The sequence below is a fragment of the Mastomys coucha genome, unplaced genomic scaffold (assembly GCF_008632895.1).
Source record: "Mastomys coucha isolate ucsf_1 unplaced genomic scaffold, UCSF_Mcou_1 pScaffold3, whole genome shotgun sequence".
Lineage (NCBI taxonomy): Eukaryota > Metazoa > Chordata > Mammalia > Rodentia > Muridae > Mastomys > Mastomys coucha.
This window is the reverse complement of record NW_022196909.1, coordinates 44780967-44805607: the sequence shown is the minus strand read 5'-3', so window position 1 is coordinate 44805607 and position 24641 is coordinate 44780967. Positions and strand designations below refer to the sequence as shown.

The window sequence follows — 24641 nt, the reverse complement described above, 5'->3', positions numbered from 1 at the left end:
GGTGTGTGTGTCTGCAGCCTCCTGGTGACCGTGCCAGTAGAGGACTACTCCCCTGAGTGGCAGCAAGGTTCCCCAGTCCTTTCTTCCCACCTCCACTTCCCAGGCAGGCGTATTTGCAAGTGTATTTACACAAAGGGACTTGATACACAGGACTTTATGTATTCAACTGCGTTAGCTTTATTTCAGCCTAGGATGTATTTAAACTGCTCACATAAATCCATTCCATCCCGAGAAGAGACAGTGCCCATAGCTGTGTCACGCTTGGCATTGCCCACCCGCGTCTTCCACCTCAGAGGGCAGGAAATTTCGCTGCAGTCAGATTGGGTTTTGTCCTCCAGTCACTGAATCTCCAAATCGCCTCTGAGAGTCCCTCCATCCTCACTCAGCAGGGAAGACCACAGAGCTAACACCAGACCTCTTAGTACCGAAGGTAACTTATCCTACATGATTGCAAGCATCGTGAAGACCGTGGGGTGGGGAGGGCTCACTCACAGGTGTCCCCTACAGCAGCCTTGTCCTATAGACCTCTGGGCCGCTTTCTAGGTGGTATTCAAGGCCGAGTGTGAGAGTCAAGAGCACAAGGCCAGACTCACTGCAGGTTTCCCAGTGGAGCAGGAGGTACTGTGAGGCATCATCAGCTACTAGAAACACCTCCCAAGCCTTCAGTCAGGTTACTCGGGATATCCAGCTGCTTGCCTTCTCACATGGTAACTGTAGCGTTCGTTCACATACAGGGTGCTACAGCTGAGCCCACTGTCTAGTGCCTTCCTCCTCCACAATCCCAGAAAAGTAAAGTTAGTCCTTGAATGCTGAAAGTACTTGATAGATACAAAAAAAAAAAAGTTAGTATTTCTATCTGTGTCCTTGTCAGCATGATTCCGAATTGCTCTCAGGAGTGCCTTCTCTTTTGTAAGATAAACACTAAGGTGTTTGAAGTACACACAAAAAAATTTGATTTCTGTTCACTGCTCTGTACTTTCCACTATGGAAAGTTATTTCTGAGGAAATGAAACCCCCGAAGGTAATGGACCCCCAAAAAGAAACATTTGAAACAAAATTTTAAATGATGAATCAGAACCAGACTTGAGTAGTCTTTAAGAGACAGGCCCTAGCAACTGTGGTCTCTAGAGGGAACTGTTCTAATTATTATCTTAAAAGTAAAGTCACACAACTTTGTCAAGGTCATAAGATAAATTGCTACTTGAAAATTAGGGGACTACGTAGGGAAGACTTTTAAAAACCCACTGAATGAGGACAATGAAAAGGGTCTCAGAAGGATTTGAACTGGATTTGAACTGGAGCAGAGACCCATCAGTCCCCCATGCTTCTGGCCACCGCAGCATCTTGAATCACGTTGTTTCTTGTGCCCGCTGTCCCTGACACCTCGAAGGCACATTCTCACGGAACTAAATAATCGTTGCTATTTTGTTAGGATTCAGAATCTCAATCCAGTAGCCGTCAGGATCTTGGATGAACGCCAGACCTTTCATTTTCCCTATATAATGAAAACTTTTCATTATTAGAAAGGCACATTTAAAAAAACAAACAAACATGTTTTCATTACAATTTTAATTTGCACTTGAATAAAATACGTCATTGATAGTTTTCATTCTGAAAGGTTTGTGTCAAGGTAGCTCAGTTATCCCAATGCCTAGAATGTGACCTTCCAGAACCCGGGAACAGCTCTATTAAATGCCAGGTCCTTGCCTCACTTTGAGGTCACCATGTCACCAATCACAGAAATGATTTACGAAGGAAGAGAAGACAGAGAGATGCTCAAGGGAGCAGGCAGTGCCACCTCTGTGCACAACAGAGGTACCGGCGGCTTGGGTCATGCAAACCCGATTAAACAATATACTGGGGTAACCTAAGCCCTGTCAATCAGACTGTGGCTCCTGGGGATTCTAACCAAGATGGAGTTGTTCACTTAGACGTATTGATGTGCCCTGAGAGATTGATTTATTTGGGGACTAAGATGCTGAACTCATTTGACTCTTGTGTCAGCCTCCTGACCCCAAGGTCAAGGATTTCAGATAAGGGCAAAAGAGAGAGAGAGAAACCCAGATAAGCAATGTCCAGGATGACGGCTGAGGAGGAATGGGTGAGCACAGCCTGCTGACTTAACCTGATCCAGACAGAGGGTAGTTTAGAGTCAGAACACGAACTCTGAACGTGTGGCTGAGTGAGAATAAACAGGATGTTTGTTACTGCCCCCCACCCCCCAGGCAATCAGCGCCAGCCCTCGCAACGGGAGAGACATGGCTATTGATTCCCAGATGTCCTCAAGAATAAACCTGCTAACTTCAGTACCCCGGCCCCCCAACACCCAGGGCCAGCTATGAAGACAGCAGACCCAGAGGTGGGGAGCCTCTGTGAGAAGACCTGTCACTTCTGGTAGGCGGGAAACCCAGCCCAGGGCTCATCCAGCCTGTCTTCCCGAGATCACCGGGATCCTCGGGGACTACGTGCTTCTGCCAGTCACGTGGCCTGGGGGATTACAGCAGCTTACAGTTGTTGGAAAAAATAGCTCAGAGGCGAAACCAACATAATCCAAGAACATAATTAAATATACAATTGAGCATAATTATATATTTTAAAAAACTGGATTATTTATTTGAATTAACCATGAATTGTTAGGACAATGGACAAAGGGCTATTAAAATATAGAGACCGAATGACCACTATGAAATATATCACTGGTGTTCACTAAGACCAAGAAAACGTTAGGGAGCCAAGGGATGAAAAACGGTAGCAATGACTGTACAGATCGGGGAGCCCAGGATTCAGTGAAAGACCCTCTCTTATTAATGTAGCGAGTTCTAGGGAGGAGGCCTGCACATGCGCACCACACACAGACACGCACTGAGAAGAAAACTCAGAAGAGTTACATTTGAGGGGAACAGTTTGTAACCGGTAAACCAAAAATCTCCAGAAAAAAAAAAAACCACTAGAAAGTACAAAGGAACATCAGTCATCCCGACGGCAGATTTATCAAGGACTCGAGTGTTTTCAAGACTGAGGGAAAATAAACCTGGGATCGTCAGCAGAACGCATCTATCTGTGCCTGGTTCAAAGTCATCAGTCTCAGAAATCAGTCCTCACAAACCTGTAGGAAAGGTTGAAAGATGCTTCAAGAGAGAAATGGAGAAAAGGAGGCTCAAAGTGCCAAACTAGATTAACTCTCAAAAAAATGTGAGGACCAAAGAAAAAGAGAGGACAATCCAGGAAACCAGGCCAGGTACCAGCGGCCATGAGAGCGGAGGGCGCGAACCAGGGGCCTTGTGAGCAGAGGGCGGGCACCAGGGGCCATGCGAGCGGAGGGCGGGCACCAGGAGCGGATATGAGCGGAGGGCGGGCACCAGGGGCCGTGTGAGCGGAGGGCGGGCACCAGGGGCCATGTGAGTGGGTGGAGGGCGGGCACCAGGGGCGGATGTGAGCGGAGGGCAGGCACCAGGGGCCATGCGAGCGGAGGGCAGGCACCTGGGGCCATGTGAGCGGAAGGCGGGCACCAGGGGCGGATGTGAGCAGAGGGCAGGCACCAAGGGCCATGCGAGCAGAGGGCGGGCACCAGGGGCCATGTGAGCAGAGGGCAGGCACCAGGGGCCATGTGAGCAGAAGGCAGGCACCAGGGGCTGATGTGAGCAGAGGGCAGGCCATTTCCTGACTGAGAAGATCCCACCCACAGCAAATGACTTACTTGAAACAATTTTATTAAAATGTTTCGTTTATTTCTCTCAGGGTTTTTGTGTGTGTGGTTAGTTACTTTGGGGTTTTTTTTGTTTATTTATTTTTTTTGGTGGGGGATTTTTTTGTTTGTTTATTTATTTATTTATTTATTTATTTTTTGGTGCTGGTGACAGACCCCATGACCCCAGCGCATGCTAGGCAAGGGCTCTAACCAATGATCTACTTAACTGCACCAGCTTGGGGGCTGTCTCATACTGATATGGTAACCGAGTGTGGTGGTGCACTATAAAAATACTAGCAAGGCTGAAACCAGCATTCCAAGTTCATGGGCAGCCTGGGCCACACAGTAAGAACTACTTCCAACGTTAAAAATAAACTAAAAACAAACAAACAAAAAAAAAAAAAATGGAGGTAAGAAGAGATCTAAGTATAATGATACTGATACATATAAATACCACAGCATTCAGATATGTGCTTCTTCAAGACACATATCCAGACATAAGCATGTATATAATAGTATAAAAGAAAGAAAAATATCAGCTGTTCACTAAAGTAACCTGGCAAAGTCATATTAACAAAATACACATCACAGAATTCATTTAGGAGCAACTAGTTACACCCTGAAATTCTGAAAGCCGAAAGCCAATGAGAGAGAGAGTTGGGGGCTAGGGAAGGGGGTGGGGTTCTCACTGCTCTCCACATCCTGTGTCTAGTCCCTGGTAAGGCCGCACAATATAATCTCTACTTCTGCTCCTAGGCCTGCTGGAAAGAGCTTCCTGTTACCGGTGCGCAGTCAGCATGATCCCCCGCAGCCACAGCCAATCTTAGCTGTGCACTCGGTTAGAAGGGGTCTCACTCACCGTCATCCGGCTTCTTCACAAACTTGACACCTAGTTCTTCAAATCTCTTACAGGCACCGTAGACGTCAGGAACGGCAATCCCAATGTGACCTTTGGTGACGGCATTCCCCCCCAAAAAAGAGCATGGGAAGAAAGGGTCACAAGAGTGTCTCAAATGGCTTCCAGAACTTACTTCAAAACACAGGGCCCTTGAAAACAAGTTTAACTGGTTCAAATATCTATTTAAGAACCAACTGCTGTTGGACTTGCTGGTTGTAGTGAAATAATTGCTCTGAATTGTTCTTTTAAATAAATCAATACTGGCTAATGTGTAGTTCAACATGTTTAGAAAAAAAATCTATAACAAAAAGGTTAATCATTTGTGTTTACTGAGTAACTGTTGGCGTTCACTAAATTACCCAAGCAAAGCTTTTATTATCCTTGACAGGATGCATATTTTAGATGTATTTTGTGTGTAACAAGCATTTTGCCTGTGTGTACATATAGGCACTATGTGGGTGCTTATGTCTGATGGGGTCAGAAGAGGCCATCAGATTCCCTGGAACTAGAATCATGGATGGTTGTGAGCCACAGTGTGGGTGCTGGGAACCAAGCCCCGGTCCGCTACGAGAACAACAAGCATCCTTACCCACCCCTCTTAACCATCTCTTCTCCTCTTAACCATCTCTTCTCCTCTTAACCATCTCTTCTCCTCTTAACCATCTCTTCTGCCCCTTGACAAGACACTACCAGAAAATGACTAACCAGTTCCCACCGTTTTAACCAAACGCTCTCCGAGACGGGGAGATGGAGGCACAGTCTGGTGGCAGAAAGCCTACCGGGCATGTGCAAGGCTGTGGGCTCTAACCCTAGCCTTAAAATAAGGTTTACTGGAAGCCTAATGCCGGGGCTTTACTGCATTATATTATGAAAAAGTAAACACAATGTTTATGTTAATACCAACATTAAGCGCTAAATAAGATTGGCAAGAAATAAAAATATCAACATTCCTAATAAGTTATACTTAAAAATTAGGTCATTCATATGTAAAGCGTTCTGTATCTGTAAATATGTACACCATGCAAAATCACACGCGCGCGCGCGCGCACACACACACACACACACACACACACACACACACACACATCCCATACGATGAGGGAGACGTACCAAATCCGCGAGGGTCCGAGTTGCCGTTGTGGTAACTTTGGGTCTCGTCATCTTCAGTGCCCCAGTTGCTATGGAGGAGAGGAACAACCATGATGGCTGGTCTCCATGGTCAACCTGAGGGACTCAGAGTCAACCTGGCAGGCGGACCTCAGCTTTTTAAAAGTATTTTAAATAACTTTTTGTGCTCACCAGTCTAAGTCAATCTTAACTAATGTATTAATCTTGGTAATTATTAATATTTTAACAACTGTAATAATCAACCTGTACTGGTTAATAATTAATAATGGTGAATAATAATTTAATTAATTAATTAATTAATTTGAAATTTCAAGTGAATCTCCAGAGAGGAAGCCCCACTGTCAAAGTCTTCCACCTGCCCTGCATCTACTGCTGCTCGGAGACTCCAGCTTGCCGGCCTTCTGCCATGGACTTAATAATAGTGCTTCTTCAGGGAGCTGCAGGGTGTGGACCCTGGCTCAGGACCGCCGACGCAGCCAGCTCTGTGGATGGAGCTGAGTTCAGGCAGTCCTGCTGGGACTGCCCAGCCCCTTCCACGGAAGCCAATCTAATAGATCTCCTTTTATTGTAGATGCACATTATTCTAATGGTTCTGTCCTTTTAGAGAAAGAGCCTTCTTGCCTAAGACGGTCCCTCACAACTCTGACCTGTGAACAGCCTACGAGAGGGAGGATCTCTGGAGCTGTACTCTGTATGGACGCTACTTTACGCCCAATCCTGAGTTTTCCCCTATAGAAAGGGCAAGCTGGCCAAGAAGACCCCAGCTAGGTTAAAAAGACACTGCACCTGGATAAGAGCAAGAATAAAAAAATCACAGCGGCTGCCGTTCTTCTACACTATGTCCTAGATATGTCACCAAGTATCAAAACAGCTCCAGGGACTAGATTCCAGTATTTCCATTTTAGATAAGAGAGGGCCACTTAGGGATACATACTAACACAGGCTTACTGTAACAAAGGATCTGTTGTTAGTCCCTGAAAAATAAAAATAAAAAAACCCCCCAAAACCAAAAAACTCATCAATGTAGTGAAATTAAAGGAAATGGGCAATCCTTAACTCTGTACCTTTAAATGTTAAAGTTATAAAAATGCCTTAAAATTTGAATGTTAGTTATTATAAAATGATGTGCTGGCTCTTTAAAAGGAACATATTCTATAACATTTCTGGATCAAAAAGACAGCAAAACAATGAGGACAAAAATTTGAACATTAGAAGACTTTAGAAAAAAAAATATTTTTTTTGGCTTTTTTGGCTTTTTCCAGACAGGGTTTCTCTGTGTAGCCCTGGCTGTCCTGGAACTCACTCTGTAGACCAGGCTGGCCTCGAACTCAGAAATCTGCCTGCCTCTGCCTCCCAAGTGCTGGGATTAAAGGCGTGCAGCCTGGCAGAAGAATTTTTTTAAGTTATAAAATTAATAAGCTATAATTTGGCAAATATCTTGCTACTTGAGGTCCTATTCTCTAAAAGAAAAATGTTCTCTTTGTCTTATTGATACCATAAGAGTAACACAAAGACCCAAATATCCACACATAACAATATTGAAAATTGCCGGGAGGTGGTGGCACAGAGTGAGTTCCAGGACAGTCAGGGCTACATAGAGAAACCCTGTCTCCAAAAACCTAAAGAAACAAACGAACAAATTAATTGATTATAATTGATTTAGACTGATGAGCACACACAAAACAAATTATTTAAAATACCTTTACCAAAGCCAGGCTCCGTAAAGAGACAAAACCGCATACGCACTGTGTGAGCTCAAGGGTGGCTTTTCTGGAGAACGTCCACGCTGTCCTCTCCGACTTGTCCTTGGGGATATCATTCTTATCCTCATACGCTAAGAAATAGAGTGAGAACTTCATAGAAGGGAAGTCAATCTTCTGGAGGAGGCTGGAATTAGACAGAAAGCCAGGGTCATTCACAGCAGCACAGACTGACTAGCCAGGGTCATTCACAGCAGCACAGACTGACTAGCCAGGGTCATCCACAGCAGCACAGACTGACTAGCCAGGGTCATCCACAGCAGCACAGACTGACTAGCCAGGGTCATCCACAGCAGCACAGACTGACTAGCCAGGGTCATTCACAGCAGCACAGACTGACTCACACTGAGCTCAGAATAACACGTACGCTCTACTAGGAATGAGGGCTGTATATATAGCTAATACATAATATAATACGTAATACCTTAGTGAGAGAAGCATGGGCTAAAGCCAGGGGATGGGGAAACCTCTTCTATAGTTCCATCTAGAACTGCTTACCACGTAAGTTAAAGGCCTGAGTTTAAGCCCTAGCACCCACGGGAGAAGCCATGCATGATGGCGTGTGCTTACAAGAGCAGCCTTGGGGAGGCTGAGATAGACACAGCCCCGGGGTTTGATGGCCATCAACCTTAGCAGGAACCAGTGAGGGACCCTGTCTCAAAAGAGCAAAGTGCTCGGCTCCTAAGCACGCATGCTCACACGCACACTAAAATAAAACAAAAGGTTCTAAGTAGAGAGCTGAGGAAGCCATGAGGGTCGAGTGTGTGAAGCCTTGAGGGAAGGTGTACTGCTGCCGCGGCCATGTCAGTCAAGGACCAGTGTTCAGAGCCATTGGAAGACTGAGCCCCTGTCACATCCCTAGGCTCAGAGGGATGGCAAAGCCTCCAGTCCGAGTGATAAGCTAACAGCGTATACACACGTGAGTGTTTATAAACTGTAGGCACATGTGTGCAAGAGCTAACTAGCAACTGCAGCTTCCTCCCCAAGCAGTGCTTACTGGGACTGCTAGCCTACAAATGCCTCCTCCAGAGGCTAGCCCCCCACTGTGCTGACATAACAAACATACCAAGGCTCCAGGTTGCTGCTGTGGTTGCTAGCACTCCAACACTGCTCACAGACCACCTGACCCCAGCTTTTCTGTGCCCAGGTATCTAGTTCTCTAGTGTCTGCCCTTCACTCACTCCCTCGCCTCCCTGGGTCAGAGGTCCGTGACTCATCAATTGTCTTTTTACTTGTTCTGCGGGACATGACCCTACTGGATAGACAAGGAGTGCCTGAACTCACTAGATAGCCCCAATTCGTCCCATGCTTCGGCTTCCAAGTGCTGGGATTCCAGGAGTAACCCTGCACAATCAGCTCTCAGCTATTCAAGTTTAATGAAATCACAGTGCTTGTCTATGAACAGGGAAGGTATTGCAAAGCTCTGCCTCGGAGAGCAATGCAGTTGCTTCCCCCTGTCATTCTTTCAGCTAAACACACGGACTGAGTCTTCGAAACCCACCAGGCAAGCAAACAGGGTAACAGGAGGGAAGGCCAGGTGAGTTTCACGGAGACCGTGAATGTCAACAACAAGGGGTTAGAGCTGCGGGCGCTGCAGAAAGGTGAAACAGGATTAAGACCTTGTAAAGGTCACGGACCAGAAAGGTCCTCTGAGAGCAACTTCAATACAGCGGAGCAGGTGAAGCAGGGAAGGAGGAAAGAGGGAGGGAGGCAAGCAAGACAGTAGCCAGTAGCTCCATCTATGCACATCTGATACAGAGAAAGTGACTCGGCACAAGCAAGGGGTCAGACAGCAAGATGGAGTCTCTGGGAGTGTCTCGGGGACAAGGGAGGCCAGGCAAGAAGAGAGGAAAAGTCCCGAGGTTTTCAAAAGGAGAGGTGAAGTTAGTTTGTCAGTCAGTTCAGAGGCTGTAAGATCACAGGCAAGCACAACACTATACATAATGCCATTTGTTTAGACGACTGAAGATTAATTATGCTCAAAGATAACCTTGTTCATAATCAAGACCAAGCACTTGGAGCCTAGCAAAAAGCAAAATGTCTTTGTGTGTGTGTGTACACATCGGGGTACAGGAAAGAGAGTGTACGTGCAGAGGTAAGAGGCTGGCTGGCACAGGATACCCTCAACTGCTGTCCACTGTCTTTCACTCACCTTTGACCTCGGAGACAGTGTCAGTGTGTGACCCTAGCTGCCCTGGAATCGACTGACCAGTAGGCCAAGCTGGGCTCAACTCACAGAGGTAGGTCCTCCTGCCTCTGCCTACTGAGTACAAGGAAAAATCTTTGTGCCTCCAGTCACAGGGCTGCAGGTGGGCACGTCAAGTCAAGCACTTTATCAACTGAGCCATCCCCCTGCACCTAAAGCAGAGCTGCCAGAGGCCAGTCCAACCTCTTATCTACTTTTCCCTGTTATCAATATGGCTGGACCGCTAGATTTATGCATCAATTAACCACAAATAAATTTCCTCCATAAAAGAGTTAATACCTCAAACAGAACCATTGGGAACACTATCTCTGCCTTACTAACGAGACTGTGCCAGCCTTAGCGAGCAATCAGATGGGGACGGAAGGAATGAGAGGCAGCTCGCTTCCGCTTCCGGTAGAGCAGCGAATCTAGGTTAGGGTCTATCTCTGAAAACACAACAAGGTCAACGGTGTACAGACTCGGCCCGGCCAAGTGCCGACCGTGAGGTGACTGCATCGGGAGACCAGCATCTTAGTTTCTTTGTGTGTGAAAGGATATGAGCCACGGGAGAGGGATCTACTGGGAAGACTGAAGGGAGTAACAGGCCTGGCACTGGGCCCGTAGCAGTGTTGGGTGGATATGCTCTCTGTCTTTTTGTTTGTTTATTTTTGGTTTTTTGCCACGGGATCTCTCTGTGTAGCCCTGACTATCCTGGAACTCACTCTGTAGACCAGGCTGGCCTCAAACTCAGAGATCCACCTGCCTCTGCCTCCTGAGTGCTGGGATTAAAGCGTGTGCCACCACAGCTCTGACACTCTGCCTTTTAAATATGCTGTATACACATGGAAAACCACTTTTTCTGTGTCGGGGGGGTTGGTGGTGGTGGGGATGACACAAGAAACTAAGCAGTCCGAGGAGAAGGAAGCCATTTTGCAGTCTCCATTTTGTAGTTTTCGAAACCAGCCACATTTTCTGAGCGCACATAATATTTGAGCTGCTCTCTTAAAGTTCGTTTAAGTAAATGAACGGCAGGGAATTAAAGGTCACTTCACTTAACTACTTACGTGCATGTGTTACCAAAAGCCTCCCGCTATCTGAGGGAACGAACCAAGGGCGTAGGGGGCAACGCTGGGGTAGTCGGTTCTCCCCCTTCCTCCACTGTGCCACCTTCTCCGACACCGTGCTTTTCAATTGTAAGGTGCTAAGAAACACTTTACTTACGTCAGTCCAAGAACCCTCGTATAAAAATCCAGGGACTTCTTAGGATCCTTAATTCTCAGCATCGTTTGCTGCATTAGAAAGTCCTAAGGAGAAAGAGCAGGGCGTGGTGAGTGGCGTCAACTCTCAACGCTCACTCGCACTTCCTAGCGGCTTCACACGCATTCTATAACAGAACAGCCCAGCGTCTTGATACAAACAGAAGACAAGCGGAGGAAACCCCATCTCCAGCCTCAACTGGCCCTCGAACTCCCTGACCTTCTAGCCTTCCCACAAGTGCTGAGTCAAGGGCATGAGCCGCCAGCATCTGCTTCAGGGACAATCCTGAAGTGAACCCCCATCATCTATCTGAGGCCCCACCCCACAGGGTTTCTGGTGAGTCTCTTCTAAACAACCAACCAACAAGTGTATATCCCTTCTCAAGCAAACTACAACTTGATTTGGCACAACAGAGAATCCAACCTCTATAATTTTCTTCCCCCATCCCCACAGGGTCTTCACGCAGGCTATCCTGGAACTCACTGAGCAAATCTGAGCTAGCTTTAAACTCGGAGATCGGCCTGACTACTTCCCAAGTACTGGGACTAAAGGTGTGAGCAACCATGTCGAGCTCCTTAATATGTGATGAATGTATAAGCGCCCTTGCTGAGCTATGTAGAAGGAGGCGACCCCTCAGCTCCCTTCTCCTTCACCTCTCTCGTCTCCACTCCCACTTTGAAGACTTCAGTGGCAAGAATCGCAGGACCAGCCGGGCGATGGTGGCACACGACAATTCCAGCACTTGGGAGGCAGAGGCAGGTGGATTTCTGAGTTTGAGGCCAGCCTGGTCTACAGAGTGAGTTCCAGGACGGCCAGGGCTACACAGAGAAACCCTGTCTCAAACAAACAAACAAACAAAAGAATCACATAGTCCCCTCCTTTCCTTTTTGAGGATTGATTATTTACTTATTTGTTTGTTTATTTATTTATTTATTGGGGGTTGTCCCAAGACACGATTTATTTTATTGGAGGGGAGATCCCATAACAGGGTTTCAGAAATCCACCTGCCTCTGCCTCCCAAGTGCTGGGATTAAAGGCATGCGCCACCACTGCCCAACAGGAGCTGATTTAGATACAGGAACCACTTATTTTTGAGTCAGGGTTGCATGTAGCCCAGGCTGACTTTGAACCATTGATACTTCTGACTGCACTCCCACATCCTGGGACGTGTCCAACACCTCACCTATTCTGAGGATCAACCCCAAGCCTCGTGCACGCTAGCCAGCCACGCTGTATCCCCAGCCCTGACACGTCAATATTACATATTTACATGTCTAAGTGTTGTCTCCATTTTGTAAGCGAGAGGTGTACACTGAGTTAGCACATTAATCAGCTAGCCCTTGTAAATTCAGGTTCTCTTTTACCACAGGAACCTCCTGCCCATCGGTACTTACAGACTTAACTCTGCTCGCCCCTTTGCAGCTTCTGCGTTAGTCAACACTGCCAACGTGACAGGATCCAGAGGCAGCAGGCAGCCAGGGTTCCCTCTGGGCACCCTGAGGGAATTAGGAACTTTCCTTCTTTCTTTTTTTGTTTTTGTTGTTGTTTTTCAAGACAGGTTTTCCCTGTCTATCCTGGAACTCACTGTGTAGACCAGGCTGGCCTCAGACTCAAAGAGATCTGCTTGCCTCCGCCTCCTGAGTGCTGGGTTTAAAGGCATAACTGAGTCCCACCCCTGTGTCCCCACCCCTATCCTCCCTCCACCAGGACCAGACCAGGAGCTGGATCTTGATTAGGTTAATCAAAGCGGGAACACCCACAATAAATGTAGGTGGCACCATTCCATAAGCGTGGGTCCTAGACTGCACAGAAAGATAGAAGCTGGTGAAGCATGAGCATTCCTCACCCTGGGACTCCTGTCCGTGGCTGTGATGTGAGCAGCTGCCTCCAGCTTCTGCCACCTGTCCACTGTAATGGAGGGTAACCTGAACTGAGAGCCAAAATAAGCCCTTTCCCCCACCAAGCTGCTTCTGTCGGGGTAATTTATCACAGCTGTGAGAAAGTTACGCTGCAGGCGGCACAGCCTACCCCCCCCCCCCCAACCTACATCATATAAGATACAAACAAACCTATGCCAGACAGTGATGGTTCATGCCTTAAATCCCAGCACTTGGGAGGCAGAGGCAGGCAGATTTCTGGATTCGAGGCCAGCCTGGTCTACAGAGTGAGTTCCAGAACAGCCAGGGCTACACGGAGAAACTCTGTCATGTGATGAAGAAGTGATCTACAGAGCACCTGAATTCATTGTTCGGAGGTGGCAACTGCTGGGCTGGCCCAGATCTTTGGCCCAAGAAGGGAGTCACTTAAGACACCAAGATGGATGACCAGCGTGGGACCCAGCCCCTTCAGGGAAATGGAAACTAAATGTTCTAGACTTCCCGGAGTCTGCTGACACTCGTCTAGGCAGAACAGCTTCTCCACAGCCTCCAGCTATTCTAATGGTCAGAGGGCACACCTCCTCCTGAAAAGAACACCGCTTACGGAAGTTCCTTCAGCCTTCTAGATGCTCTTCCTGCCCAACTAAAAACACTCCATAAAACTCCCGAACTTCTTTTGGGGGTGCTGTCTTCCCTTCTGGTGGGGGGGCAGCTGGGCAATTCATGCCCTGAACAAAGCTTTGCCTTTGGGCTTCAGAGCAGCTCTTGTGGTCTGGTTCTCTCATTAAGCTGTATGGCACCCGGGCAGAAGGCAGCTGGCTCAGGGGTCCCTGCTTCCGGACCCAGGCTGCCCTATCACACACCCAGAGCTGCTGCTCTCTCCTTTGACAAATCAGGGAAGAAAGAGGTAAGCAGCTCCCTCTCCGGGCACTGACTGCTTGGTTCTCTCCTCTGAACACGGGTATAAAAACACCTACAAAGTCACTCTAGGACCACGGAAAATGAGGCAAACGTCTCAGACTTTTTACGAAGCAGCGAGACCACTTTCATGCCAGATGCTGGTCTAAGCAGAGATTAAAATGAGGTACTAAAACTACAAAAATAGCAAGCATCTCCCTCTGCCAGCCAATGCGAGTGCCTGCTGCTTCACTATCAATTACTGCACTTGCTTGGGGAGACCAAGTCCACCAAGATGGGCGCACTTTTGGACCACACTGGGGTAATTTCAAAGGCTTTCCTGCAGGCCTCCTGAGAGAAAGCCAGCCTCCCCCACTCTGGGCTTGGTTATTAGCCAAGGCACTACACTGGGGGTTGGGTGTATGTGTGTGTGTGCACATAGAGTCAGCTCTAAACACAGTCCAGATTATTTTTATCAAACATTAACTTAGGTTCTACTGTAAACTGCTCCGAAGATGAAATTAACTGACCAGATAGCCTAAAAATACAGAGATCAAGGTTGGAGAGACGGCTCCGCAGTTAAGAGCACGAACCTGGGTTCAGTTGCGGCACCCACCACTGCGTAGCTCACGACTCTAACCCCAGCTCCAAGGGATCCACAGGCACCTACACTCCCGTGCACATACCCACACACAAGCAAACACCCTGACAACATATTTAAAAATAAATCTTGGGGGAAGAAAGGAGGGGCTGCGTTAGATCAGCCTTGGTTAGCTAGGCGGCTCAATCACTCAAGACAACATCAGAAGACAGAAGACCAGACATGGCAGAGACGGTGAGGAGAGACTGGGTGGCAGACGTCACAGTAAGCTGTGGTATGGGCCCTATCCCGGAAGGGAAGTGAGATCAGACAGCCACCAAAGCTGAAAGCGAGTGCCTCTCTGGAGCCAATGAGAAACAAAGCTTTGCCAATACCCTGCTTTTGAACTAGTGAGACTGGTACGTGGCTGTGAGGCCATACACTTCTTTGCGTTGTGTATGAAGCATGTCCTGGTGTACACAGGTGCACACACACATGTGTGTCCGTACATACGGAGGCCAGAGGACAACCTCCGGTGCTCTTAGAAGCTGTCTACTTTGTTTTGGGAAGCAGGGTCCCTCACTTGGCCTGAGGCTTCCAGAACAGGCCTGGCTGGAACTCCAGAGATCCACCTACCTTCTTAATTCTGAGCTCACAAATGCACACCACCATGCCTGGCATTTTTTTTTTTTTTTTTTTAAACAAGGCAGTTGGTACTCAGATCTCCCCAGTCGCACCCAACCTCATCTGTCCTCTCTTGAGTATCACAGGACATTTCTCTTCCCGTGCAAACGGAGGGAAAACATGTAAGAGGAGTAGCTATCTACTTACTTCACGCTGGCCACGACACGGGTCTACACTTCAACGATGAGGGCGCCATTCCTTTCCTAAAACCTCTGTTTCCATCCTTTGGGATGGAGACAATTAGTGTATGGCTGAGCTGAAGTATCCATGCAGTAATGTGGGAAAGAACTTAGCAGGATGTCTGGCCCAGAGCCAGCTGCTTCCGTTGTCTCACTGTTACCGTTATTCCAGTCCTCTGAGCTCAGCCCTGGATTCCCATCACCAGCTCAAATCACATCAAACCGAAGTGAACGGAAGAGGTTTCTTTTTTTTTTTCGGTTTTTCGAGACAGGGTTTCTCTGTATAGCCCTGGCTGTCCTGGAACTCACTCCGTAGACCAGGCTGGCCTCGAACTCAGAAATCCACCTGCCTCTGCCTCCCAAGTGCTGGGATTAAAGGCGTGCGCCACCACTGCCCAGCCAAGCATCCTACCACCCACTCCCTTGCCTGCTTAGCCTCCCTGGAAATCCTCCTTCAAGCCTTTCTAATAAACCACTACATGGCTCAACCTCCCCACTTCTGGACTGCTCCCGGCTTCAGGCAGGCGTATTCAAATGGAATCTGGAGTGATAGTTCTCCAATCAAAATCCTAGGTTAAAAAAAAAAAAAAAACCCAAAAAACCAAACCAATCCTCTGCACATGTTTCCTGCACGCGTGTTCGACATCGCCTTCCTCACTGCTCTGTTACACCGGTTACTCCAATCGTTTCCTACGTGTAAAGGATAAATGTAAGCAATATAAAAGAAATGACAAATGTAACCCAGCCCGGAGTGTGTGTGTGTGTGTGTAATGTGATAAGGTAAATGCCCTAAGTGAACCCCTCAATTTTGATTGGCTAAGATGTTACCATGGAAACCAAGTCAGGAGTGTGTGAATGGGGGTGATAAGGCCAAATGTCAGATTAAATAATGTAGAATGCCTGAGTTGAAAGAGACTTAGCAACCCCTGTTCACGCCTTTAATCCCAGCACTTGGGAGACAGAGACAGGTGGATTTCTGAGTTCGAGGCCAGCCTGGTCTACAGAGTAAGTTCCTGGACAGCCAGAGCTATACAGAGAAACCCTGTCTTGAAAACAAACAAACAAACCAAAAAGAAAAAAAGAAAACAAACAAACAACCCCCCAGTCTAGCAACTGCAACTGGCTTAGATCCCCGGGGGGCCCAATGGAGGAGACTCTTCCTGTTGAAACCGTTCATCCCCAGAGCCAACCCATTGATTCCAGACACCCCAACTCTGGCCCAAGGCTCCATCGAGGATCCAAAGCACAGCAGGAAATGCCGTCGGAGCCATCAGAGCCAGGTTACCACAGATGCCAGACCAGAGGCAAGCAAAGTGAGCGTGTGAATGAATGCCATCCCATTTCACTTCCTATTTGTTTTATTGTTGCTTATGAATAAATACTAGTATAGCCTGATCCTCCGAGCCTGGCTCTCTCTTTCTCTCGCTCCCAGCTCCATTCCTAAACCTGACTGGAAACACTATGTCAAGTGCTTATCGCTTAGGAAAAAGAGCTATGTTCTCCCAACATAGCTCTTATTTCCATTACATACATGTAGAATATTCTACTACAACGCTAGCCTAGGGATGTGTCTCAGTCTCAGAAAACATATGTGCTTGGCAAGTCCAAACTTCTGGGTTCAGCCTACACATATCAACTCCAATCTTTATAAGATGAGAAAATAATAATAATTATTACAAGAGCTGTCAAATTCTGAGGACCCCAATGGTTGTGTTTAGGCTCCTACCCTGTCTTAGGCTTCTACTGCTGTGAACAACTCCATGACCACAGCAGCTCTTATAAATGCAAATGTTTTAATTGGAGCTGGCTTACAATTTCAGAGGTTCAGTCCATCATCATCATGGCAGGAAGCTTGGCAGCAAGCATGGCAGCGTGAAGGCAGACATGGTATGGTGCAGGAGGAGATGAGAGCTCTAGTGTTGATCCAAAGGCAGCCAGGAGGCTCTCTCCTGCACTGGGCGGAGCTCCAGCACTAGGAGACCTCAAGGCCCACCCCTATGATGTATTTCCTTCCAAAAGGCCACACCTACTCCAGCATGGCCACGACTCCAAATACTGCAACTTCCTGAGGGCCAAGCATATTCAAACCACCACAAACCCTTCAACCCACTACCTGAACTATGCATACAAAATCGTAACCCAACCGTCTTAGACAGGACATTACTCCTGGTTCATGTGAATTCCACCATAATATGACCTTCTGCCACCCTACTGGGACATTTTGCTGATAAGATTTCCTCCCCTTCCCCTGGACTCTCTCCCGAGTAACTAAACGTGGTTCCACCATCACCTTCTGCTTAACTGCATTCCTTGACTCTGACAGCCGAAGCACTGCTGTGAGCTCTCTCTCCATTTCATCTCACTGTACCCTCCCGGCAGCTGAGTCATCTTTATGCTCCTTCTATGAGCCCCAGGAGCCCTGCCAAGATGGGAGTGGCCACAGAGGTGGCGATCCAAACACAGGGCTCCAAATTCCAAACACCCTGTGCTTACAACGGATCACCGGTGCGGCCTTCGAGGACCTTCAGCAGCTTTCGCACTGAAAGTTGGGAAAGCTCATCTCCGCCGACAACCTGGAACTGGATTTACAATCATCCAAAGTTTTAGAGTAGTTTAAGGAGGGAAGACCCACCCTGAAGGTGGGTGGCGTCATCCATCCATGGGCTAGGCTTTCAGACAGTAAAAGTAGGAAACCAGCCAGCTATGGGCCAGCCACAGACCTGTGACTGCAGACACGTGACCAGCTGCCTCACTCCGGATGCCGCAGCTAGAGCCTTCCTTGCACTGAGTTCTCCCACCACCACGGAATGTACCCTCGATCTGTAAGCCAAAATAAACCTTTCCTTGCTTGCTTGCTTATTTATTTATTTATTTATTTATTTATTTATTTATTGGTTTTTTGAGACAGGGTTTCTCTGTATAGCCCTTTATTTATTTATTTATTTATTTACTTACTTACTTATTTATTTATTGGTTTTTGAGACAGGGTTTCTCTGTATAGCCCTGGCTGTCCTGGAACTCACTCTGAAGACCAGGCTGGCCTCGAACTCAGAAATCTGCCTGCCTCTGCCTCCCAAGTGCTGGGATTAAAGGCATGCGCCATCACTGCCCGGGTCCTTTTCTTGCTTTTTAGCAGGCACAAATGTAACTAACACACCAGAATGCTTTGTAATGCCTTTAATCCCGAATCCATCAAAGCTGGTGTGTGTTTGGCACAGGATGAAGTCCTCATCTTTTTCACGCCAGTGTCCCCGCTCACCCCAAAGAGCCTTTCAAGCTCTTTTGCAGTTAGCATATAATCCAGCTAAAATTTCATTGCTTGCAGGCTTTCACCCCCACACCCCTCAGCGGCAAATTGTACAATTACAGCTTGAGTTATCTCGGAAGCCGAGAGGGTAGAGGCTGGGAGTGTGGGCTCCTCTCTGGGCAAGCCACTCCAGCCCCACTCACTCGGCGTAATACACTGTAGCAGTTTTCAGACGCACCAGAAGAGGGCGTCCGATCTCATTGTGGGTGGTTGTGAGCCACCATGTGGTTGCTGGGATCCGAACTCAGGACCTTTGGAAGAGCGGTCGGTGCTCTTACCCGCTGAGCCATCTTGCCAGCCCACGCCTCACAGAGTTGTTACGAATGAACTTAAAACATCAATCCAGGGCCTAGCACACTCAACACGCACCAGATGTTATATAATTCGCTTTACATTTCCGAACGGTATGTCTATTTGCCAAAAAAAAAAAAAAACGGCTAATCTCAAAGAAGAGTTCCAAATCAAGAGAAATTAGGAGAATTGTGAAATGTAAGTCAAAGTCCAAGAAAAGTGCACTTCGTGTATTTTTAAAACTCTCCCGGAGATTTCTAGCTCATTCGTTCATTCAGTTTTTGTTTGTTTGGTTGGCTGGGTTAACTGGTTGTTATTGCTACTGCTGAGGATTGAATTCAAAGTCAAACATGCTCTCTACCACACCACATCCCCAGGCCCTAGAATCTCAAGGTTTGAACAGCCTGTTACCTAAGATCCCATGTAACCTAGGACGTCAACTGTCACTCGAACAAAACCCAGAATCTGGGTGTGCTTTGTAGAAATTAGCACATAGCCCAGCAAAAGCTTTAAGCCTTTAATCTCAGCACTTGGGAAACAGGCAGGAGGAGCTCTGTAAGTGTGAGGCCAGCCTGGTCTACACCAGTAAGTTTCCAGGACAGGCAAAGCTAGGCAGTGAGACCCCGTCTAAACCAGAAAGTGAGACGGGGGAGGGGAGATTGAGAAAAGAAGGAAGGATGGATGGATCGATACATCAGTATGTAAAATTTTCAGAAATGTAGGAAACTAATTCACATGGAATGAACCAATTTATAGTGTATAAAATAGCTAGGAGATCAACAATACGGCTCAGCCCCGAAACGTCCCAATTCTGACAAACATGGAAAGTTGGCCTCTGACCTCCACATGTATACAAGCACACAAACAAACACACACACAAAATGTTAAAAAAAAACTGAATGCATACTAAGATATGTGTAAATAGAATGAATGAGGAGAAGTGTGTGTGTGTGTGTGTGTGTGTTCATTCTTTCCTTCCTGCCTTAACTTTATAGTGACTAAGCTCTTCCCCTAAGTACACACCTGGTGCTAGTCAAAAGCTTTGGCAAATTAGTGTGTCTGACTCTCTTTGCCCTTAAGGTAAAGAACAAGCAGGGACCAAAGTCCTTAGTCGTCTACCTGCCCCTCCTAGAGGGCTGCATATGTAGAAATTTAATCTGAGGATGGTGTCCTGGTAGGCAAAGACCGGTCAAGTTTTTTCGTGAGTGGGCTAACACTTGGGGGCCAGAAATGTTCTGTGATCCGGGACTCACTGCTGCAAGATGGGGAATTTACAATGGACCTCCGTACCAAGAGCACCGGAGGAGCCTCCACCTTCAATGTCACTGCCACCATGACTGCCAAGACGCTAGTCCTGCTGATGGGCAAAGAAGGTGTCCACTCAACAAGAAATGTTATGAAATGGCCAGTCACCTGCGGCGTTCCCAGTACTGACCTCATCTGTCCCCTCCCCCACCGTTCCCTTGGCTTTTGCCCCCCCTTCTTTCCATATACACACACACATACCATTATTTTTTAAGCCATTACCCCATTTCCCTTATTGCTGCCAAAACCACATGGGCTGGGGGGCTGGGGCTGGATGGACAGATACCTCCCCCTACCCATACCCCCTCCTGTGTGTGTTTGGAAAAAATTTTTGTTTTTGGGTTTCATTTTTGTTTTATTTTGGTTTTTTTGGTCTTTTTTTTTTCTGAATAAAAAAAATTCTACTAACAAACAAATAAACAAAAAAATTAATCAAACCAGGATGGTTCATTTAAAAAATGCCAGAAAACAAAGAGGTCCACTAATCCTTAAGATAAAAGAGGTTTTACGAGAGAGTTCACAAATACCATCCATCTCCAAGGAATGCAGCTTCCTGGGGACATCTCTGGGAGAGAGGATGTCCCCCACCCCTCCTGAGAGTCACAGGTATCTTATCCTAACAGAGAGAAAGAGTCAATGAGAACTAAAGAACAATAAATAAGATAAAGTGTTACTAACCCATGTTGTAAATTGTAACTTTGTAAGTTGTAAAACTCTGTTCTAAAATGGTATAAAAGCTTAGAGCCTTGTTTCCTCTTGGTCACTCTGGTCTTGATTACAGAGCTGACCCTGGTATACCAGTTCAAAATAAAAATCAACCTCGTGTTATTACAACGGCCTCCTTGATTCCACGCGAGTGGGGTTCCCACGCTAGTTATTACACATAAAGCCCACACTCAATCTTCAAGGGATTTACAAAAGATGCGCCGCCTAAATGCAAAGGTGTTTACTGACACCGGTGACTACACAGGAATAAATGCCTCCGTCAGCCGCCCCTTTCGGCCGTGCAGAGCCCAGGACCACACCTGAATGAGTCTTGCCTACTGTAAGTACAGCCGCGCGAAGTGAGAGCTAGTCAATGCTATAAATTAAGTCCCTTACTCGTTGTTAACTGCAAAACGAAAGGGTCCCAAGAAGAGTGTCCAAGATTCCCTTCCAGTCGAAGTCCTATTACCTGTAATCTCTCGAGAGAAGTGTGGACTTGAGCGACGGCAAAAGCCCAGCAAAGACAGTTAAATTCGAGCAACCGGTGTAGTTTGAAGGAGTGAACGCCGGCGGCAAAGCGACTATGAAAACGAGGGACCAGTTATAGAGGGGCCCCTTTAGCTATACAAGTTCTGAAAGTGCCCGTCTAAAGGGCCATATAGCGCCTACCCTGGACAACTACACCCACAGACACGGAATCTGACCCTGTGTCGCCCTGGCTTCAAGACACCGTGCCCAAAATACACAAATTCACCGCACACTGGGGGGTTACAGGTTTTGAGATAACTTTCTGAAGACGGGGATCCCTCTGCACTGTCTCCCACACACACACCCCCACTGGCTTCTTTCGCCCTCTTCCCAGCTCCCAGCTCACTCCGCTGCGCCGTCAGCAGGCGGACCTGCAAGCAGCGGCCAGACCGGGTTAGGATTTCGCCAAGCAGGGCCAGAGCCCCAGGTCCGCTCCAGTCGCCGAGAAGAAGGCCCCGTCACCCACCTTGGTGCTGGGGTCCGGATCGGAGCAGCAGCTGAAGGCGGTCTCATCAGTGAGGCCACTGGACGCGGGCTGTGGCTCTGCCATGGCCGCCCCGGAGGATCACCAAACAGAGCAGCTAGCAAACAAGCCGGCCGGCCACACGCTCGGAAAGGACCGTGGGCCGCCTGGGCTGAGCGACAGGCCAAGGGGCGGGCGGGCGCGGCTCCCAGCCAATCACGATGCACATAGCTGTTGGTTGTCTGCTGATTGGATCCCAATGAGTCTGTTTCGGCATGGCGAAACTACAATTCCCAGAAGGCCATTGTGCACAATGGCGGCAACTCTTTAAAAAAAAAAAAAAGTATTACTCAGTGACCTGATTTTGCTTATATTTAATTACAAAACTTGAAAAACTACCCATTCCTCAGGGTGGCAACTTCGTAGAAAATTGCAGCATGGTGGAAGTTAATCATTAATGAGAGTTTGAACTGGGTGTTAAGTCTTTTTTTTTTAAATAACTATGTAGTCTTTTTTTCTTTAAGATTTATTTATTATTTATTTACTACAAGTACGCTATAGCTGTCTTCAGACAGCACTAGAAGAAGGTGTCAGATCTTATTATGGGTGGTTGTGAGCCACCATGTGGTTGCTGTTATTTGAACTCATGACCTTCAGAAGAGCAATTGGTGCTCTTACCCACTGAGCCATCCCACCAGCCCCGAGTGTTAGTCTTTTTAAAAACTGTGTAAGAATCTGAAGCCAGGATAATTGAAAACAATTCTAATTTAGGTTTTTGTTTTGTTTTCAAGCAACTAGATTGCTCCCACTATATATTTGCCTCAGGAGCTCAGGCTACTTACTGCTCTTCCCAGAGCCTCCTTAGAGAAAGTGTTGAGAGTCGAATGACCTGAGGTTTGACTCTGCTGTATACACAAACCACCTGAGTTTGAATGGGATTCTGATGACTCACTTCTACACAGAGAGTGTGTGTAGACAGAACTGATGGGATATCTTATCTGAAATTAGCTTTTAAGATGTGGTGAACGGTACAGGGATGGTGGTTCGCATCTATAACCCAGTCATCAGGAGGTGGAAGTAGGAAATAAGTTTATGGCCAGTGTGGGCTACATAGTGAGTTCAAGGCCAACCTGGGCTTCATGTGACTCAGTCTTAAAAAGACAGCTTTGGTTCTTGGTGAATTTTGTCTTAATCTCTCTCCCTCTCCCTCTGTCTCTCTGTCTCTCTGTCTCTCTGTCTCTGTCTCTGTCTCTGTCTCTCTCTCTGTCTCTCTCTCTCTCACACACACACACACACACACACACACACACACTCTACCCTCCTTCCCGATTATCTACGACCATATGATTAACACTATGGAGAGAAATGCAACAGGAATTGATGTCTCCAACTTAACAAACCATAAATGCACAGACACCCTTGAAGAAGAAGAAGACAAGCCTGTTCTTGGGAGAGAAAGAGGTCTGGGCCATATCCATGGAAGGGCAATATAAGAGGTACTGGATGCAGAATATGTAAAAAGAATACAGATCAATAAGAAATATAAAACAGTAAACAGTACCAAAGGGAAGGATAGGTAGATTACAAAACAGAGGACACGGTGTGCAAAAATTGACTTCAGTTTTCTAGTACCTAGGGAAGTCTGTTTCCACGGCCTTTAGGCTAACTTTTTAAAGTTAAAAAACATCATCGCTAGTGTGGAAGGCAGAACACTGGAATCAACAGGCACTTGCTGGTAGAAATCTGAATTACTAGAAACTTGTGGGGAACCTACTTGACAGCACCTAGTGAAGCAGAAGGGAGCACACCATAGGATTTACTACTAAGTATTTATCCTAGACAAAGATTATTATACTTATATTCCATTTGACAAATAGAAGAAACACAGCTTGAAATGGGGGGGGGGGAGTAGGAAATGCTACTTGTTTAACAGTACGAAACTAGGTAGGTTATTATTTTCTTTTTTTGTTTTTTGTTTGTTGTTTTTGTTTTTGTTTTTCGAGACAGGGTTTCTCTGTGTAGCCCTGGCTGTCCTTGAACTCACTCTGTTCAAGACCAGGCTGGCCTTGAACTCAGAAATTCACCTGCCTCTGCCTCCCAAGTGCTGGGAGCAAAGACGTATGCCACCACCACCACCAGGCGGTTATTATTTTCATAGACTGGATTATGAGACATAAGTGAAAAGAAAATCTACCAGAAATACATACTCTAAAGTGGATAGATTCCACAAGTAGAAATGAAATGAGTGAGTTGAGGCAGTGGCACTGCTGAGAAAGGGCTTGCTGTATAAACATGAGGACCCGAGTTCAAGTCCCCAGAATCTATAGCTCAGTGGTGCATGCCTGAGGTCCCAGAGAGACAGGCAGATAGATTCCTGGAGCTTGGTTAGTTAACCAGCCAAGTCACATCTATGAATTTCAAGTCAATGAGAGACGCCTAGTCAAGACAACAAAGGGTAGAGTATTGAGGAGAGCCACCAGACATCCACCGCTGTCCTTTCTATCTGCAGTCAAATGTTCGGATACCCACACTAACCAGTACCACACACATACGACACGCCATACACATAGAAGAGAAGCAATGTTAGTTTAATTAGTACAATAGCTAGGTACATCATACATTTTTTAGAAGATTTAAAATATCCAAACCAATATAGAGTATTGTTTATATATAGCCAAACACAATCTTGTCGTGGAATCTGGGAGCTCCTGGGAATAAACAAGTTCTTCAAGGACAGGATTTCCTCTAAGCAGCAGCATCGAAGAGAAAGGCAGCTGGGAGATCTGCGTGGGATTTACGAGTCCACCATACTTCATTTTAAGGGGCATATTAGGCAAACAAACTGACACTGTATTATTCTTTATTTCTCTATATATAGAGTAAATATTTTATAATACTTTTTTTTTCCT

At 46.9% G+C, this 24641-nt stretch overlaps 1 protein-coding gene across 2 annotated transcripts; it reads right to left on the bottom strand.

Annotated features, from left to right (window-relative positions):
• Positions 1–153: 153 nt before the first annotated feature.
• Positions 154–21933, bottom strand: Glo1 (glyoxalase I). Of its 2 annotated transcripts, none has more exons than XM_031347796.1 (6): positions 21736–21933; positions 10881–10963; positions 7461–7601; positions 5697–5764; positions 4548–4637; positions 154–1495 (listed from the first exon to the last, which is right to left on the bottom strand). In XM_031347796.1, exons 1-6 carry the CDS (start codon positions 21817–21819, stop codon positions 1407–1409), a joined length of 555 nt encoding a protein of 184 aa, XP_031203656.1. In that variant the 5' UTR covers positions 21820–21933; the 3' UTR covers positions 154–1406. The 2 variants fall into 2 exon arrangements, with proteins under 2 accessions (XP_031203656.1, XP_031203657.1); XM_031347797.1 differs by lacking the exon at positions 154–1495 and adding an exon at positions 2585–3106.
• Between the last annotated feature and the right edge of the window lie 2708 nt (positions 21934–24641).

What these genes read in the sequence shown, in the direction of transcription:
- Glo1 (XM_031347796.1), bottom strand. Translation starts at nt 21,819, where the DNA reads ATGGCAGAGCCACAGCCCGCGTCCAGTGGCCTCACTGATGAGACCGCC. An exon ending in ACGAGGGTTCTTGGACTGAC is followed by an intron (nt 7,602 to 10,880) that starts GTAAGTAAAGTG and finishes GTCTAATTCCAG; the next exon opens with CCTCCTCCAGAAGATTGACT. An exon ending in TGTGAAGAAGCCGGATGACG is followed by an intron (nt 1,496 to 4,547) that starts GTGAGTGAGACC and finishes TTCATTATATAG; the next exon opens with GGAAAATGAAAGGTCTGGCG.